We start from the raw sequence: 20,623 nt of genomic DNA, 5'->3' as shown, positions 1-20,623 counted from the left end.
GCCCCATCTGCCCGGCAGGAGGGGCAGAAAGGCTGTAATGGTGGGTGGGGGCATTGGCGTGCCAGTTTTGGGCAGCCCCCACCATAAAAACAATTGCGCAAAAAAAGATCCCTGGCATCAAGTGGGCTTTCTGCACCCCGAGGGGAAAGATCAGGGGCCAATGCCCCATCTGCCCCCCAGGCTGTAATGGTGGCGGGTTGGGGGCATTGGCGTGCCCATTTCGGGCAGCTCCCACCCTAAAAAAAAATGTGCAAAAAAACCCCTGGCGTTTAGTGGGCTTTCTGCCCCCCGGGGGGGGCAGAAAGGCTGTAATGTTTGCGAGGGGTGGGGGGCATGGACATGCCTGTTTTGGGTAGGCCCCACCCTAATTCGTATATGCCCAAAAAAATCCCTGGGTTCCAGTGGGCTTTTTGCCCCTCGGCGAGGCAGAAAGGCTGTAATGATTGCGGGGGGATGGGGGCATGGGCATGCCCGTCTTGGGCAGACCCATCCTTATTTTTATATGCTAAAAAAAAAAATCCCTGGTGTCCAGTGGGCTTTTTGCCCCCCGTAGGGGCAGATTGGGGGTTACTGCCCCTATCTTCCCCCCAGGGGGGCAGAACGACTCATTGTTGCGGCGGGGGTGGGGGCATTGTTATGCCCGTTTTGGGCAGCCCCACGCTAATTTAAATATGCCAAAAGAAAATTCCTGGTGTCTAATGGGCTTTTTGCCCCCCGGCGGGGCAGAAAGGCTGTAATGATTGCGGCGGAATGGGGGCATGGGCATGCCCGTTTTGGACAGCCCAATCCTTATTTTTATATGCTAAAAAAAATCCCTGGTGTCTAGTGAGCTTTATGCCCCCCTGTGGGGGCAGATTGGGGGCTGCTACCCCCATCTGCCCCCCCGGGGGGGGGGGAAAAGACTAAATTGGGCCAAATTGAATTGGGGGGAGCAAAGGCCACCCCAAGGGGCCGCTCCCCCCTCCCTGGTGTCTAGTGGGTGGATCCCTGCTGGGGGATCGCCCTGCTGGGGCGATCCCCAAGCATGGATCCACTGGGGAGATTCTCCCCTTTCCAACGATCCCATCTTTCTACGTGCTCAGGGGGCTGAGATAGCCCCCTGAGCACGTAGAAATGGAAACTGAAATGAGTCTCTTGGCTCATTTCAGTTTCGGTTTCACTGAAATGACGTCAGCGCGGCGTGTGCGGAGATCGGCATTTCAGGGAAACCGGGGGGGGGGGGGGGCTCGGGAGCTGGGGAAGCTCTTCCTCAGCTCCCGAGGCTCTTAGAGTGTAAAGGGAATCCCTCTGGTGCCTGCACCAGAGGGATTTCTGGGGCCATGGTCATGACGGCTGGGAACCATCATGAGCACACGTCCACCGTGTCTCATGACGGCTCCCGGCCGTCATGAGCACCGAAGGGGTTAAAGGAACCGAAGAGGAATCTACGTGTGTGAACTGAGTGAAATAAGAAATAAGACTTACAACACAAACCTGATGAAACTACAAAAAAAGAAGAGTTATAATGGATATGGAAAAATGATCTACGAGAAATTAAACTTGAAGAAAGCGCAAAACACAAAATGCCCTTCAGATCCACCAGTGTCCCATTTCACCTGGACAGCCCAGGGCAAGTATCAGTAGTTTTGGTTTTCATTTATAGCTAGCCCTATTTGTGTGTTAACTATAAGCAGCTATTTACACCCACGGCAAGTCTGGGTGGTGGCGCTGCTCTCCGGGTGGGCCAACACATCGAGACTTAAGTAGATGATTACTTTAAGTTAGGGCACATTGATACCATGTTTTAAACTGTACAAACTTTGGCTGTGACAGTGGCAATTTCAGTGAATAATCGTTGCGCAAGCTTCATGAAGAAAAAAAGGATGTGGAGGCTTCACTCATCTCAACGGTTGTTACTCGCACGCCAGGTTTCCTTTATGTCTAGTGCAAGCCCAGCCATCGGGTCCTCGTGCAGTGGTGTGATGCTCTGGAACCTGACGCTGTGCAGCATGTACATGCCCCGAGCCACCTGGTGAACCCTAGTGCATGTGTGCTGCGAACTGGTTAGCTGGTAAGGTCCTGGAAGTTTGTTTTCCGGCAACTGTGCTTACGCCCGAGAAATGCTCTCTTCAAGCATAAAGCTACAATGGAAAAAGCAGCAAAACGAGGGTTGTGCGTCTGTGTGACCTACAAGCCTTCCTGTGAGTGGTGTCCTCAGGTCAGCAACGAGTATGTGTGCTGAGACACAGTTGGAAAGTGACAGAGTTAAAGCAGTAAGACATTGTGAAGTCACTAATTATTTGGTCATTGGAGCTGGTTAAAGTGTACTATGTGCTTCGGCAATGGCTTCCTCACAGCTGTAGCCTGTCGGATCCACTATTTGACATGAATACGAATTCAGTGATGCGAGAGTATGTAAGAACTTTTGCTTCATAACTACTTCATCATAGCTGCTGCGTATAGGGGACTGTGCTGGGCTTCGGGTGAGAGGTCGCTCACCCCAGTTTTTTCCCCCTTGTTTGTTGCCTAATAGAAAACATTTTAGGTTTTATTTTATAGACTTTACTTACTGCCTAATGACTTGCTCACTGTATGCTGCATAGTCTAATGTGTTACATTGTGTTCTTACGCTCTGGTTATATGCATAGTGCATTTTCTACTTCTTGATGTGCTGTGTATGCCATGGCCGTCTGCTAATGTGGCAGAGGTCTTTATGCTGTTGTGCAGTGAGTTGTCTATTGTATCCCAGGATGTTTTGTTTTGTGCTGAGGGATTATTTGCAGTCGTGGGATAGTGCAGTAATACCACCCACGTTTGCGGTTGGGTTTTTGTCTTCCACTTTCTGGTGGCTGTGGGATGGTGCAGTAATACCACCCACTGTGGGGATTGTGGGATGGTGCAGTAATAGCACTCACTGTTGTGGTTGTGTTGTTGTTTTCCACTTTCATTTGGTTGTAGGATGGTGGAGTAATATCACCCACTGTGAAGTTTGTGGGATGGTGCAGTAATACCACCCATTGTGGAGTTTGTGGATGGTGCAGTAATATCACCCACTTTTGAAGTTACGTTGGTGATGATTCGTGGTTGAGAGTTTGGTGTTATTAGTTTTTATTCCACCCTTACTACGGGTTTAGGTTAAGGGCAGAGAGGAAGCCACATTTTTAAAGGATTTTATCCAGCCTTCCTATTGGTAAGGATTAGGGGCAGAGTGAAGCCATATTACTTGTGATTGCAGTTTACACCATTACTACGGGTTCGGGTGAAGAGCAGAGCAGATGCCATATGGTTGGTGTTGAGCGATGTTCCACACTTACCATCCTTACTACGGGTTTGGGTGAAGGGCAGTGTAGATGCTATATGGTTGGTGTGGAGTGGTGTTCCACACTTACTAAGTTTATATTTTCAGTCATTTGGCTGGTTCCCTACCACACTCTGTGGTCGGTGCCCTACGTACTACTTTTATGTTAGCCTGGCCAGCTGGCATGTTTTGTGGTACAGGGTTTGGATTGAGGTTTTGTGGTGTGGCAGAGTGCGTTTTGTTTGGTTATAAAGGGAGATGATTTATGTAGTGTATTCTTATTACCATTTACTGTGTTTTGTTTGCAAGTATCGGTTTATGACATGTTGTGCAAATTGTATTCAATATTTTTCCTATCTGTCTTTGTATGCACATTTACAATTATTGTGTTACGACATATCGTGTGTGAAATGTTTTGCACCTGTTATTTTCATGCATTTGCATTAAGTTCTCATTGCTACATTGTATACATGCATTTAATAGTTCTAATGTTATTCTTTCAAGAGTTCTAATATTATTCGCTGTAAAGAAAGGAGATGTGTTATATCTGCTGCTCAGCCAGAGTGACTCTGGTGGTAGAATGTTGGTGTGTTGTAGTGAAGATCGTTATCTATATACGTACAATGCTAAGTCAGCACAACCGCGTTAGATGTTAGAAAGCCATCTTGCCGCTTTTGCTGCTTTTGCACACGACACTGTAGTCACATGTTATTAACTTGAGAAATGCTTGATTGACTTTGCTTCACATGAGAACTGTCTGTTGTTCACATCCCAAACAGTGAGCAGCGACCTTGGTCTGTACATCGTGTAAAGAAACAGTCTGGGTCGCTAGACGGTGCAGGTTGTTGGGTTCAGGTTGATCGGCCCACTATTTAGCCATAACACACATGCAGCTGCAAATACCTGAAAGTCGGGTGCTTTTAAAATTGCAGTGTTACATGTTTTCATTACATTCGGAAGAAGAGCTTTCCCAGGAGCAGAGCCTAGCTGATCCTGTGATGTGATCTCACTGAGCTGATCTTTACGGTACGGGGTTCCCCATTCAAGCCTAGAGACCTTTTACTAGTCTAATAGTAACAATATTAGTTTGCTAGCGAAAGGAAGCTGGCTGAGATCCACTGTCATTTTAGTATGATTACTCCTATCATTTTCTATGGTATTGTAACTATGCTGATGGTTTTGATCTTAATCATTTGTCTGCTTATGTTAGCCAAAGTACTGCATCTTAGGACACGAGGTTTATAAAATAAACTCTTTAAACTTTACCGTGTCTCTGTTTATTCTGTTGTGGACTGATATGAGAATAATTACGAACAGGTATTTCTGATTCCCACCATTCCTGAGAAACACACTAAGTTGCTTGTTCTGGGTTGTCTATACATTGGGACCGCCGAGCTAAACCTCGGATAACGAATGGGACACTGATGCTGGTCGGATAAGGGGTTCTGGGTTCTGAGGTGAGTTTTTGGTACACCACAATTCACTGAGGTCCTGGTTTCCTGAGCATAGTTCTGTGCATAAGCAGAATCCCTGCAACAGTGTGAGGATGCTGTGGAATGTTGGTGAGCGGAAATCAGTTGGAGGATGGGCTGAGCAGAAGGAAGGCTGTTCCTGGTGGGGCCCTTCATAACATCTTACCTAATAAACCTACTTATCTAATCTACCTTGGAACCAGATGTCTCCCTTGTACTTCAGGGTTGTGTATTGCTTCCATAAACTAAGACAAACGAGGCTTGGATGTGGAGAGACAGGGTCTTCCTGGAAGGATGGCTGAGGATTTCACTTAAAAGGGCCCTGCTTGCAGCGCACACACAGGAACCTGACACCAGAAGTGACTCCAAGGATCAGTTAGCTGACCGCCTGTTTCAGCTACAGGGAAACAACAAGCTTCCAGGGACCTCCCTGCAACTGGTGACCAGCACCAACTAGACATGCCTGATCCCTGCTACTGGGCTCTGCTGAAGTAAACCCTGATGTCCAAGAGGTACCCCGAGGTCCTGGGCTCTTGACTGGCATCAGAGTGTACACCTCCTGAAGAAAAGGCGAAGATAGAGACGTTTTGGGCTCTTTGGGACCACAAAGTGACCTTTTCACATAGAAAATCAACCCTCTATGATGACCACAAATGTGAAGCTCCAGAGAGACCTGCATTGTATGCCGTCAGTGACAGTACGCATTGACCGCCAACGCGAATCTTCATTGAAGACAGGCTATTTGTGCTACAGCAGAGATTGTCCACGACGCCAGACTAGCACCTAGCACTGACAACTAGCTTCTTGCGGCCCCCGACAATGCACACAGCAGTTCCTCGTGCAGACTTGAGAAGGTAACTCTTCAGCAGAACAAACCTGGTCTCTGTATCCCACCCGCCGATGGCCTGAACTTGGGACGTCTCCCACCCCCGGTCCAGCACGACCAGATACTGAGAGGGGTGTTGTGTGGTTTTTGGCATTTTAGAAACTCATATCTTCAGTTCTACTGATTGGATTGTTGTTGATTTTGATGTCATTTTATTTATTAAAAAAACTATTTTCTAAATTGGGATGGAATTTTTCTTGTGTTGTGTTTTCACTTTATTACTGTTTTAGTGCTGCATAAAACTTTAAACATTTCCTCTAAGTTAAGCCTGACTGCTTTGGTGCCTAGCTACTAGAGTTAAGCACAGGTTTATTAAGTTACTTTTGTGGTTCACCCGGACTGTGATTGTGTTGTTTATTTGAGTAAAGTTTCCACCCCTCTCAACTAATAACCCAATCTCTTACAAATTACATCACTGATATAAAGTTAGAGGAATTTCAGAATCACTATGAGGAATACACAACAAAATGTGAAATATGAAAGATTTAAAAAGATCACTCTAAGGCTTATACAGTTGGAGATGGTGGCTAACATACCTCCCCTGAAATCAGAACTGCAAGCCAGGCACACTAGGCAAAACAATAAATGTGTGGGAGTTAGGCTATAGCCTTATCCAACATTTGATAGTGAGATTATCGCGGGGTAAAAAATTACATATTGAGTACAAGAACTTCTGAAAAGATATTGGTTGATTCTCATAATGGGGTTCTTCAGTATGTGAGACTTAAACAGTGCAAACCTAGCTATATATGCTTTTGATTTTTCATGAGTAAGCGATCAAGTCATACACACTAATCAAATATAAGCTGGTGCCATACTTAGAATGCAGCTACTGTTCCCGTGACAACAAGCGCAAACTCTGAGAGTTTCTATACAGTGATGTTTTATGTTACAAAATGCAGAGTGCCTGCATTGATTTTTGAGACCATATAAATTGTAAGTAATTACATTGAGAATACTCTTTTAATGCACAGAGAAGACTTCCATACATTGTTCCAACATTTGACTGAAATTTTGTTTAAAGAAAAACAAGATACTTTATATCACTTATTTTAAAAACTGTTTTATTCTGTATATTTAGAAATATGTATTTTTAATAACTGCAAAAAATCAGCCACATGAGTGGAATAGCTAATAACTGATTAACATAATGCAGTGGTATAATCTAAACAGAAATAGTGCTGATGTGCCATAATAAATTGTCTATTAGTAAAAAAATACATTTTAGGGCACACGTTACAGCATCCTTTTCACAAATTACAGTAGGGATACTTTTCAAGAATGTAATCAAACTAGAAATTCTCAATAAATCTTTAAACGCAACACTTAAAAAGATAACTGTGCATTTTAAAAAAAGTTTACTTCTGTATTTTGTAGAAATGCTGCTTTATTGCTGCAGATGTTACAAAGTTCAAGGCTCAAAAGGTATGAGAATACAAAGATATTCTTTAGAAATTTTCAATTCTTTATACAAAAAAGATAAAGCTTAAAAAAGTTAATTTACAAACCAAAAACAAAAAGTGGTATGCACACAATATATACAGGCATTCTTGTAACATATTTTAGATACTTTCAAATGCATAGCATAAAGCATACCATCATTCTTCTGGTTGATAAAATACAAGCACAATTCTTCTCTCCTTCCCCACCGAGTTCACAATGACATTTTTAGCTCAATACATCTCATGATATATTATAAGCGCAAAAAGCCATAACGATTCTTCATACAGTAAACTATGAGATCTAAGACTATTAAACATCATGGTAAGGCATCCCCGCTGGTTAATATGTTAATGGCATTAATTTACAGATGTTCTGAGGCAACTTTAACCAAAGTAATATCACACGCCTTACCGATTGTAAAGCAAACAAATATGTTAAGTTAAACAGAGGGTGTGCTTCTGGTCAATTTGCTGTGTAGAGATGACTGAGCCAAATTGAAATAAGCAATCTGACTAGTTTTAAACATTTATTTTAAGAAAAATAAAGTATTAAGTTCTAGTAGACCAAAACAGTCATATGTCATATCTCCCATCCGCTTTTGACTAAGCACAGTTTAGTTATCATTTCTACTGTGTATGTTTACTTGCTGCTCTTAAATGAAACAGACTATTATGAAAATAGCTGGAGCAATAGACGAAATTAGACCTGCTGCTTCTTAGTCTTTTCCATTTATTTTGACTACAGCTCAAGAGCTTTAATATTACCACTGGCAAGATGAGGCAAAATACAGGTGCCCCTTTATCACTTAAATAACATTTAATACTCGTTAAATTGATTCCAACCATAGGTAAGCTACACTGAGCTTCACATTATTTCCTCAGGCCACTTTAATAAGGATTAAAAGTGGTCGATCAAAACTGAAACACAATTTGCTCCAACAAGGTAGTTTGGATCCCCAGGAAGAGACTTGTTTTGCCAGTGTTTGGGATCACCTGTGGGAAAAAATGAATAATGTTATTAAGTGTCTTAAAGCAAAGAATCCTGGTTATGCTAGACAAATTAGTACTTCGTAAATTCACAGGAATGACATGGCTGCGGGTGGGTCAAATCCTTTCAATAAGCTGCAGTGCTAAACTCATGAACTGTCCGGAGAGAGAAGAGTAATACAAAATGAATCCTATTGCCTCAATATATAAGAAATGCATTGAGATTACTTGAATTTTTGGAGATCCTAATGACTTACTAATAGTGTCTAAATAAATGAAAATAATTCAATAATCTTTATTATTAAAATGGAATTTTCCCAAGAATGTAAACAGCACAGATTGTATTGCAGTTTGTTGATTCTAGCGCAGCTAAAATGCTTATTGCAGTTCATGAGTCACACTGATTTATTGATGTGATTATTAATAAGCTAATTCAGCTAGACTTTTTTTTTTTAAATGATCATGTACACTTGCCAAAATAAGTTCAGGATATGGAATTATATATATAATATCCAGGATTATGATTCATTAATCAAATTGTAACAAGTAGGAGTTCCAACATTTGTTTATTATGTCCTTGATGAAATAATTGTTTTAAACACATGTTGGCTGTGTAAGAATCAATACACTGTGCTAAGAAATCTGGATGTGTTCGAATCATGGAACTTTCAAATAAAATATGTTAAAGTTCCATTTTAATGATAAAGATTTTTGAGTGATTTCCATTCTTTTGAATACTACTACTATACCTAGGAGATCCCACAAATTCACGTGGTTAAATATCGTTGAGGGCTTGATCATGGTACATTAAACCTATACTTAGGGATCAACTGATATATTAAATAAGAAAAGCAAATCGCTATAGAATGGAGTACAATTACTATTGTGATATTGTTGCACAGATATTTTGAATGTGTATTTCATCTACCAACTGTCTAAAACATTCTACTTTCCATTATAATGTTGGTATTAGAAGTTGGTTCAAAGAATTGTGATGAGGAAAGTGCAATCAGATGGTTCGGCCAGGTTTCAGCCAAACAAATAAGGATTCAAGGGTATAAACCTACAGTTCACTATCTTTCACTGTCTGGAAAATAATCCTGGTCATCAGCCTTCAAGACAAATAAAACAAATTGTGTTTCAAAAATATAAGATCATTGACAAAAAATAGCAGCCTTGCAGTTCTCCAGTAAGGAGAATGTAGAGTGGGCACTACTGCTTAGAAATAATCAAATCATAGCAGTTTCCTAACATGAAATGCATTGGTCTTAACACACATATTGAAGGTGCAAACGGTGTAAATTAAATTCTGGCCTAAGGCAGAAACCAGTGACTGGATACTTCAATGCCTTGTTTTTGTCAAAGGTAAAAACACAACTGCTGTGTTATCATATTTTCTTTTAATGCTACATGGCAATGGCTAGCTGACTGAATACGGCTTGACTGTTTTCTATATAAAACATAAATCAAAATAAAGAAGTGTCACACATGAAAGCCTATAGCCAGTGCTTTCCAAAACAACTAAGTATGTTTCTGGTTGACTAATAAAGGGAGAATTGGTGCAATTCTGAGACAAGTGTTGCTGGTTGTAGCAACAATTGCTGTCACCTGGAGAAAGATAGTGCACTTATCATTGGGGTTCAGGTACAAAAATCAGGCAGAATATGTGACCTGTGGTACCTTCTCGTAAGCCCCTCTCATCCAGCTCTAGCTTCCCTTAGTAGCTAGATATGCTTCCAATTACCTCTAAGGCATCTCTACTGGCCCATCCAAGTATTTCTTTTGTCTACCTGGGTCTGCTTGGCTTAATACGAGAGGGGTAGTCTTTAACTCTGAAGGTTTAACTCTGCTTCCTACAATCCATATGGTTCTGGAGCTTTAGTTTTGCACTAGCTTTTCCCCAACCATGAAAAATATATACTCTACGCACAGTGCTGACTGACAGGTCGAGTTAATGAAACCAGTCATTGGGAATCTAATAGTACATTAGAAAATATACTATTTTTTATAAAATCTGTTTTTATTGATTTTTCAAACACATTTATAAACTTTCAGCTCACTGGCATATGCATTCCGGTGTCGGAACTCTTCTTATCGATAGCATTATACATCGCACATGTAAGGGACATGGTCATATAACAGTTTATAGACTGATAGCTCTGTCCAGTTACTCGGGAACCCTGACACAGTGCAGATCTTAAGCAGTGCTGTGTACCACCCACTACTCCTCTTTATCAATACATCAAATTGCCCCATTGTGTCCCTCAGCCGAATCTGTATCTACTTCCAACAAATAGTAATAAAACAAAAACCCCATGTAAAACCTCAACCACCTCAACCCTGGACCAGCTCCATTGTACATATCCCTGTCCCTGCCACCCGTCTGCTCCCTATCTCTCATGGTAATGTGCTGTGGCTCAGCTGTGACTCACAGTCTTGTATCTAAATGCGTATTCTCGTAGTGCCTAGCCTAGATGTAAAGCATATGTGGAACACCACAAAGTCACTCCGGCAGATCCCCCGTCGCCCGTCTTGGAGTCAACTCCCCACTTGCTGTCTCGCCCTCGCCATCCACCTCCTCAACATGTCTGAGTGCCCGGAGTAGCTCCTCCCACTGTGTGGCTATGGGCGTCTTCCTCAGCCCTAATGTCTCCTCCTGTCTGATAGCAGACCCCTCTGCTCCGGCCCATGCAGCAAGCGAGTGCCTCCATGCCCACGGGTGAGGTGGGGCCTGTGCCTTCCACCTCCTAGTTATGAGGCGTTTTGCGACCGCAAGTCCCAGGTCTAAGAATCGAGACGTCACCTTTGTTTCCGGCGTTCTGCAAAAGTGATGCAGCAGGTGGACCACCCAGTCAAAAGGTATGTCACGGTTTGTTATAGCGCGCAAGGAGTCATGGACCGCATGCCAGTAGGAGTGCAACTTACAACAGCCCCACAACATGTGTATGAGATCAGCCCCCAACTCCGCGCACCTAGGGCATTTTGCGTCAGTACAGCGAAAGTAGCTATTGAGAGCCGCAGGGGTGAGATACGCCCTGTGCAGTACAAACAATTGTATCTGTCGGAGGTGCATATTTCTAGGTATACGCACTGGGCCTTTTAATATGCGTTCCCACTCTTTGTCTGCCAGCTGTGTCCCCAAATCAGTTTCCCACTTGCCCCTAAGCGGTTCCAGGGTGATCGCCGTGTGTGTCCGCAACGACGCTGCAAACCAATGAATCAGCCGCCGGCCTCTCCCCATAACGTGTAGATACTGTATGGTGAGGTGCTGGTTGGGCTCCGCCGCCATATCTCCCTATCTGGCTCCAAGGTCCTAACTATGGAGTGATAAGTCAGGAATTGTCCCGGTGGTAGTCCCCACTCCTCCACCAGCGAGTCACACGAGAGGAGCACTCCATCTCAGTACAAATCTCCCAGGGTCTGAATATCTACCTCTCGCCATTGTAGAAGCACGCGGGAAGTGAGTGGTCCCGCCACCCTGGGAGTGCCTTCTAGCGGCAGTGCCGGCGCATATGGGGTCACGTGCCGAGTGAGGAATAGACTCCTGCGGGGTTGGCACTGCAGTCCTAGTGGCCGGGTGGAAAAGCACCAGTAACTGCTCAAGCGAGTACGGCGGTATCCTCCCGGCCCCAATCTGCTAACCAGAGGGCTATCCACTGTAGTTGGGCCGCTAAGTAATAATGTTCAAAACAGGGTACGGCCAATCCTCCTTGGTCTGTAGGGAGATAGAGTTTCTTGAGCGACATCCTGTGGCGGCCATTCCCCCAGACGAAGTCCCTGAGAAGTTGCGACAATTTGGTAAAGAAGGCCGCTGGGACATATAGGGGTAGATTAGTAAAGTAATATAGAAGCCGCGGAAGGATCACCATTTTAGACAGTGCCACTCTGCCTGTGACTGTTAGCGGCAATGTGGTCCAGAAGCGTATCTGGGATTTTATAGCCGTAAAGGCCTTACCTAGATTGCCATCTAGTAGGTCCGCCGGTTGGCGGTAGATGCGAAGCCCCAGATATCGGACGGTGTCTCCCCTCCATTGTACTCTGGTGCCGTTCAAGATATATCCGGGATCCTGTCGCCCCTCGCCAAACGCGTAGAGACAAGATTTGCTGGCGTACACCCGAAGCCCCGAAAGGGCAGCAAATTCACGCAAAATTTGGTCGAACTGAGGGGGTATATCATCAGCGTCCCTAACGTATACCAGTAGGTCATCCGCATAGAGCGTCCCCCAGTGGTATGCCAGCCCCCATCCTCTCCCGTATGGTCACTGCCAGGGGCTCCATCGCCAGGGCGAACAGGAGTGGCGATAGTGGGCAACCCTGCCGAGTTCCCCTACCAATCGGTATGACATCCGAAGTATACGGGCCTAGTCGCACCCGCACCGTAGGGTCCTTATAAAGAAGGCCCACCATCTGCAGGAACCCCAGGCCGAGGTCGTACCGTAACAGTAGCACCGAGAGATATCGCCATTCCAGGCAATCAAATGCCTTTTCCAGGTCTAATATTAGACAGCCTGCCCTAGGCCATTCCTGCGTGCTATCTGCCGCCACCCTGAAAACCTCCCCAGGTTCAAGGACGTACTGCGTTTTGGCACAAACCCATTCTGATCTTTATGAACTAGGTGCGAAACCACCGGTGCCAATCGCTCCGCCAACATCTTTGCAAGGACCTTACAGTCGGTGTTAAGAAGCGCTAACAGGCGATAAGATCCCAGGTCCGTGGGGTCCCGATCCGGCTTGGGGAGAGACACCAGATAAGCCTCCCGCATCGAGGGAGGCAGTCCTCCTGCCTCAACCGCTGTCATGTATACCTTATGAAGGTGCGGCACCAGGTGTTCCCGGTAGGCCTTGTAAAACTCCGTGGGCAGCCCATCCGGACCCGGAGTTTTCCTGGATGCCATGGAGGATATGGCGTCTCCTATCTCCTCCAGCGTGAGAGGGCAATTAAGGGCCTCTAGGTGCTCGGCAGCAGCCGCAGGTAGCTACGCTTGTCCAAGAAACCGCTCTAAGTCATCTCCCGAGCAGTGGCCTCGCGCGCGATACAACTGGGTATAGTGGTCTACCAGAACCCTGTGAATCTCCCTTTGGGTACACACGAGGTCTCCCTCCGGCGTACGCATCGCCGCGATCGGGGCACGAGTGGCCTCTTGCCTCAAGAGCCAGGCCAGCAACCGTCCCGCTCTGTCCGCCGAGGCGTGTGTGCGAGCAGTGTGCGCCGCATAGTTCAGACACCTCAGGCGTTCCAGGAGTACCGTGTGAGTCGCACGCAGGTCTGCCAGGTGATGCACTTGTTCACCGGTGCCCTCACCCTCTCGCTCATACTGTAACAGCTGGGACTCAATTCGAGCAAGCGACCTCGCCAGTTGCCTCCGCATATTCCATGTGGCTCCCAAGCAGTGACCTCGGAGCACTACTTTAAGCGCGTCCCATTCCACCCTTGCGTCACTCGCTGTGCCCTCATTGAGCTCGTAATAGGAGAGGAGAGCATTCTCCACTGAGGAGCGAAATTCCGGGTCCTCTAGTGCGGTAGGCTGAAGTCGCCATGTAGGTATGGGAGGGCGATCCACCTCCCAGCTAAGTTGGAGCCACAGTGGATTATGGTCGGAATACGTACGCCCCAAGTATTCCGTCTTTGCCACCAACGGCAACAGTGCCTGAGAACCCACTATCCTATCCAGTCGCACATGTAGGTCGTGCGTTTTGGGTAATATGAATAGATGCGATCTATGGGATATAGGGCCCGCCAAATATCAAGTACCCCCCACTGCGAGAGCCAATCGGCTAGTGCGCGCGCTGTAGAGGCAACGGAGTGGAGGAAATGACCTATCTAGATGTACGTCAAGCACCAAATTAAAATCCCCTCCCATCAACCAGGGGAGTCCAGCGCATGGAGTAAGCGCCAGCGATAGTTGTACGAGTAAGGGTATTTGGTCGACGTTTGGAGCATAAATCGAGGCCAGCAGTATAGGCAGGCCATTAAGTGTGCCCCGTACCAATGTGTACCTGCCTGCAGCGTCCACAGACACGTCCTCACTGACGAACGGAACTCCCGCCCTAACCCACACGAGGGTGCCCCTGGCGTGTGCCGAGTACACTGTACCATATATCTGACCTCTCCAGCGCCTGCGCAATTTCTCTAACTCGGGCTGTGTCATGTGTGTCTCTTGTAATAGAGCAATACCGACTGAGTGTCGCTGGAGATAAGCGAAGACAGAATATCTCCACGCGGGAGTGTGCATGCCCCGTATGTTCCACGTAAGAATATTAACGCGTGTCATGACTAAGCAGTGTAGAAATTGTGGGAGTCGGGCTCGGGACTCGCTGCAGCCAACCTACGCTGCAGTAAATTAAGGGAGCAGTGGTCTGAGGTAACAATAACAACATAGTAACAATAACTACTGAACGGTTGGGGCGAACCTCACAAGTGTGTCCGTCCAAACTTGCGTAATCGAACGCAGGTGAAAACTAGGTCAGGGTGTGACCTGGGGGAGTATGTGTGTAGATGACAGCTCACTGGTTCTATCCCCGTGTGCCCCTTAAGTGCGGTGTGCCTCTAAGAAATGCCATCCAACGTTGGTTAGTGCAGCTAGCGCGGCCCAGTCGAAGCTCCCGGGACCCAGTCCCAGCAGTTACTCTCCCCTGTGGGGCCGTAACTCGGGACAGGTAGCTATAGTCACAACAACTCCCTCTCCCAGATCAGTAGGTCTACCTGGCCAGTCCCATTTTTCATTCTGCCTCTCCTCCCCATTCAATGAAGTCAGCCAACTACGAGATACTTGCACGAATGTCATATTATAGGCCACCTCTCAGTCCAGGATACCGCCCGCAGTCTGTGGAGTGACCACTGGCCCACGAGAATCTTTGGATTGTGTCGTCGACGGCGACGTAGATCTGCTCACCAGCACCTCGGGTCTCTCATCCGTGTCTGATGGGTCTACCTGGCTTGGGCTTGCAAGCGTCGTGATCGCCTGCAATACATTTTGGCGCTCCAGTCTCATTTTCTCCGGCGTAGGAGCCGCTGTCCACGTCGACATCTCCCGCATGGGTCGTCTCCGCTTTCTGCGCCCTTCTCTCTTGTTTGGACGGGCTCCATCTCCTGAGTCAGCCGGCCTCGGCCCTGTCCATAATCCCTTCTTCTCCAGCCAGTTCCAGACCTCCGCTGGGGAGTCGAAGTAGTGTGTTTTCCCTTTGTCAACCACTCGCATCCTGGCTGGGAACAACAAGGAGTACGGTAATGCCAGTTCCCGGAGTTGGCGTTTCACTGCCAGATACTTGTTCCTGCGGCGCTGCACCAACGCCGTATAGTCCGGGAAAAGCATAACTTGGTTGCCGCCCACTGAGAGACCAGTCGCATTTCGAGCTTCTCTGAGAACGGCGTCCCAGTCTCTATAGTTTAGTAGTTTGAACAAGAATGGGCGTACCGGGCTCCTGACGGCGGCTTTTGGGCAGGCACGCGATGAGCTCTTTCCACTGCGAATTGGGCCGACAGCTTTCCCGGTGGCATGAATGTGCGAAGCCAAGTCTCCACGTACCTCTCCGGATCTCGCCCCTCCTCTCCCTCTGGAAGGCCCACGGCGCGAACGTTGTTACGGCGGGATCGCCCTTCTGCATCCTCCGCCCTGTCTTCGAGAGCATGGATACGATCCAACATGTCCTGCAGGGCAGCGGCATGACTGCGAGTGACCGGCTGCAGTTCTTTGAGCGCCTCCCCCTGGGTGGAGACCGTGTCCGCCAACTTACGGTGTTCCGCATGGAGGAGTGTAAAGTCAGACGTGACTTTATCTATGTGGTTCTCCAGAGACGTCCTAGTGTGCTCCAGAGTTGTCCCTATTCTCTCCACTGCGGCAAGCACAGAGTCCATTTTGGCCGCAAGTGACGCAGATGACAATCCCTCCTCCATCTCTGCTCGGTGGCGGGTGCGGTCAGGGGCCGACACCTGCAGCGGGCCCTGCTGCTGCCTGGCGCGCATGCGGCCCATCACCAGTTGCTGCGCCGTGGGCATCCGTTGCCGATCTCCAGTAAGCCAGGCGCACCCTCGGCATCGTCTCGTCAGTCACCCCAGAACAATGACAGCTGCCCGGTAGGTGAGGTCCGCCTGGCCAGCGCCTCCTGTTGGGGGTCCACAGATTCAATCCCCAAGGAGGGCTCCGCGCTCGTCAAGTTGCAGTCGGGGTCCGTCGATAGGGTCCACCACCGTCTCTAGAGGCTGGCCTGCACCCGCATGTGCCCTCCGCCACTACTCCCAGCATCAGCGGTGCCTGGCAGGCGCAGACACCTCCACTCCCGGGGACCACGGTCTGACCCCTAGCACCCGTCAGAAGCCAAATAGGGCAGCGCACCTCCTCCCGCAGTGACGGTCACATCCCAAGGCTGCAGACAACTGTCAGGCGGGGACCCCTCGGCTAAAGGCTGCAGTTCACCCCCAGAGCAAATCCTTGGGTACAGCGTCGCCTTTCACTCCCGCATCCGCACCACAGGTGTCGGCCTCCCAACGTCTCTCGGGAGCACAGATAGCCCCCTTCACCGCAGTCCCGCCATACACCTCGACAATAGTCGCCGCCACTCCGCACTTCTCACCTTCACTTTCCTTCAGTCCCAGGCACTATGATCACAGGTTCGCCACCGCGGGCGCCTCACGACGTCAGACTCGTGTGCGCTCCCTGCACAGACTGGCTCTCTCAGTGTCCATCAGCCGGCTAGAGCGGGCATCCCTGGGGGTTCTTGTCTGCCTTCCCCCGTGTCAGAGGGGGCTATCCACGCCTCTCCCCGGTGCGGTCTCTCCGCATGCAGCGCACCCCTCGGCTCCGTCTGCCTCGTGCCCCCGTGTTGACTTGCAGGTAGCGACCCCAGGGAGAAAGGCTCAAAATGGCAGTCGCCGCCCGGCTCCCGCGTCTACCAACGGTCGCTGAGGGCGATCTGACGTCTCCGGCGCCTAGCGAGCCCTGTCCGCCCATGGCGCTCCAGCTCCCGGCGCTCCAGCTCCTGGTGGTCGCTTGCCACCCTTCACCGTATTGTGCCGCGCTGCCCAGGCGAGTCGCTCACCAGGTCTGTGCTCCTGTCCACGAGGGCGCCCCCGCATCGGCAGTCGCTCTCAGGGCTCCGCTTCTTACTCCCGGCGCCGCGGCTCCAACCCGCTTGTGCTCCAGATCTCGCATCCGGGGTTATCCCTCAGCAGTCACACGCTTTGTCCAGCGGTAACTTCCGCCACCTGCCCATGCCAGTCCGTCGTCCCAGCCTTGCCTCCACCGCAGCAAACGCCTCCGGCTCCCGCAGCTCCAGGCGCAGTCCACACGGCTCTCCGGGGCAACCGCCGCCTTAAGCCCCGTAGGCCAGGTGTCGCCGTCGCTCCACAGCCCGTTCGCCACACATACAAGGCTCCAGAAGCTCGCCAGCACCCCTGCTTCGCTACACCTCCATTCCGCTTTCTTTCGGCTCGAAGGCGGCACCGCAGGATCCCCATACGCAGGATAACTCGGGGAAATGCAGCGGAGCTCTACAGACTTGCGACTGTGGCCAGTTAGCCACGCCCCTCTACATTAGAAAATATACTTACTTGTAAATCTACTTCTCCAGTATCAACTTTATAGACTGATATATCTGCATAATCATAAATGTAATTCTGCAAATTCTTGCTAAATAAAATGGGAGGTTTTTACTAAATATAGAACAACCTGCTATTCATTGTATAGATCTACATTTACCGGCTTGTGTTTAGGTTTTTTTTGGCTGTTCATTAGAATAAGAGGTATTTGGAAGTGTTATAACATTCTTTTAGGTTTTATACTACCTTTCCAGTAGACGCTCAAAATGCTACAGTTTCTTTTAGTTAATTAGAGTTTCAAAGAAGAGAAGACTTTGCTCATATCCTGAAGCAATCTCACAATTGAAGAGGAGAAGACGGGCAAGTTGGTGGGGAATGTGGGGAGTATCCATTGCTAGACACAACACCTACTGTTACAGGTTATCCAGCAAAGGTGCCTCCTAACATTCATAAAGAACAGATTTCAGAACAATGACCAACCCAGGAGGTGGCTACTGGATGCTTAATTATGGAAAGCGGTTCCTGAGGGACACCTGATGCTCTGGTACATCTGCTTATCTCACCAAAGCAACAAAGACATACATCAGAAGGCGGTGGCTAAATTATCTCTCATAGAGTGGGCCCTCTGGGGTCTTCAAAGCATTCTATTTGTTTTAGATAGAAGTTTAAAAGACTTGGAGATTAGCCAATTAGCTGGGTAACATATTTGAGAAGCCCAGTTGGAAGCAATGTCAGGTTATTGTGGACTCCAAGGTCCTGAACTTCCTCAAAGTCATTGTGGTCAAGAGGATTAGGTAAAATGAATGTAATGATGTCCCGGCCCAGTATGTCAACAGTGTATTCTCCAGAGACCATGGACGCGATTTATCGGAGCATGATAAATTGGTGAGTAGATATATAACAGGCTCTTTACAGGTATTAAAGAGAAATACCATAGCTGTGGGTAGCTCCAACTCTTTCTCTTGAGAAGCAAGGCCTGGCCCCTGCAAACATATGGAAGGTGCAGAATCAGAAGGTTACATGCTAGGATGTATCATTCAATTATAAAGCTGCTCTTCTGGAAACATCATTAACCTTGTTCTTCTTCCTTTGTATACAAGGTGGTCATCTTTTCCAAACTATTATCTTTCTTTAAAGCACTGAAAAGAAGTGTGACACTGACTGTCTCGGACTGCAAGATGTTTATTTAATAAATGGATTGTCACTGGGCCAATAGTGCAGTATGAAAACATCTCTCACATGAGTTGCCTATATTTTTGGGAAGCATCCATGGTAACAGTTATCTGATGTTGGTGCACTTCTACCTGAAACCTCTCAATGCGCTCTAGATTTCCACCTGTCGGTTGAGTAGGTGACCCGAGTGGGGTGAATTTGGAATCCTGATATGTTGTAGTGAAATCGGATACTACCGATGCTTAGCACATTCCTGAAAAGCTCCCATATGTCGACAAGCACATGGGATTAGAACATAGAGGAGGATAAGAAACCAAGCAGAGAGGCAACATTACTGACCGTATTCAAAGGTTCCTAGAGATTTGCAGGATCTTCTGCACCAATATGCCCTTTTTTCATTGACTGGCACATCAGCATACTATGTGCAATCAAAGTTGCCCCCAAAATATGTACCCAAGAATCTAGGATGATGGCACACAATTCAAAAAGAAGCCTAAGTTCTGGAGAGCTTTGGCAGCTGCTGCCAAGGAGTAAGCTTTCAATAGGCATTCATACTCATATTCTAAAGACTCTTGACACTAAAGATATGTTGCTTTCACTGTAAAGCATGTCTAGAGACCTTAGAAGCCAATTTCAAGCGGAGTGGAACTTTGAATTGGTAGAGCAGAACCCCAACCATGCGACAGTTACCTGTGATGATTTCTCCTGGGTATAGCAACAGTGGGCCCTGGCCTCAGCATCAACTCTCATTCAGTTCATGTACGACTGAAGGACAATTCCAGCGGCTAGAGCCTATTGGTATGGCCAAATGCTAAGGCATGAACGATCTTGGAGTACAAGTTACTTATCTTCAGTAACGATATATCTGGTAGAGATGATTCTAGCCGCAGATTCCTTAACGTAGAATTATCCCCAGGCGTGAGACTGGACCCGAAAACTTTCTTTGCCCCAGCATCTCTGCGCGCCGGGGGGCCCTGACGTCGTCCGCGGGCATGACGTTAGCAAGGTTAAATAAGCCCCACCCCGGCGCGCTGACTTCAGTTTTCTTCGGAGAACTTTTCCACGCCACAACGCGGAGCCATCACAAACAAAACTGTGGAGAGTGTGGGAACAGTGTGCGAAAAATCAGTGAAACAGAAAAGAGAGAAACGAAAGGGGAGGAACAGCACCAGTAGGAAAAGGGCCAAGCATGAAAGCACAAAAAGCCATACCGGTGAAATCCATAGCAGTCAAGGAGCAGAGCACCGCTCTGAGGAACACCTTCATAAGCTAAGGCAACATTCTCCCTGGAGGCAGAAGCATGTGAAAAAGGCCATAGCAGAAGAGAGAGAGAGGCTGCAATTACGATCCACAACAGTGAAGGGCAACAAGCCCGGAGCAAATGAGGAACAGCAATCCACCCCCCAGACTACACCATCAAGGCGGGCCATATCCCCTGAAAGGAGCAAAAAGGTCGAGGTACAGGCAAAAAAAAAAACCAACTCAGAGGACTGCCAGGTAAGCAGAACCCCCAAGCAAGTAAAACGGATAACAGAAAAAGCAGGCCCCTACACTGGAGAAAAAGCAGGGTGGAGGGAGGCAGAAACACACATGAACCAACCGACCAAATATCATAAGGGAAGGGGTGGAACAAACAAGCAGAACAAAGTATCCTGTCCGAACAGAAGCGAAGCGGACACCCACAGGAGACAAGCCACCCGGAGGGAGGCTAGTTCAGAAAACCAAACTAAAGGTCCTCGCAGAACGGGGAGGAAGGGCGGGCCGTGAAGGAATCTGCGGCTAGAATCGTCTCTACCAGATACATTGTTACCGAAGGTAAGTAACTTGTACGTCTGATAGAGACTACTATCC

The 20,623-nt window shown here is 47.7% G+C and overlaps 1 protein-coding gene across 14 annotated transcripts in view; it reads right to left on the bottom strand.

The window, feature by feature from the left end:
* Positions 1 to 6,682: 6,682 nt before the first annotated feature.
* The window catches only part of TJP1 (tight junction protein 1), a 1,155,396-nt gene continuing 1,141,455 nt past the window's right edge, over positions 6,683 to 20,623 (bottom strand). For all 14 annotated transcript variants that reach the window (XM_085644067.1, XM_085644073.1, XM_085644075.1 and 11 more), the window contains one exon: positions 6,683 to 8,070. In XM_085644067.1, the coding sequence (XP_085500193.1) occupies positions 7,976 to 8,070 (95 nt within the window). In that variant the 3' untranslated portion in view covers positions 6,683 to 7,975. The remainder of the gene's footprint in view (positions 8,071 to 20,623) is intronic.

This window comes from Triturus cristatus, chromosome 3_1 (assembly GCF_964204655.1).
Source record: "Triturus cristatus chromosome 3_1, aTriCri1.1, whole genome shotgun sequence".
NCBI lineage: Eukaryota > Metazoa > Chordata > Amphibia > Caudata > Salamandridae > Triturus > Triturus cristatus.
Note: the sequence above shows the minus strand (reverse complement) of the source record. Positions and strands in the feature narration are given on the sequence as shown.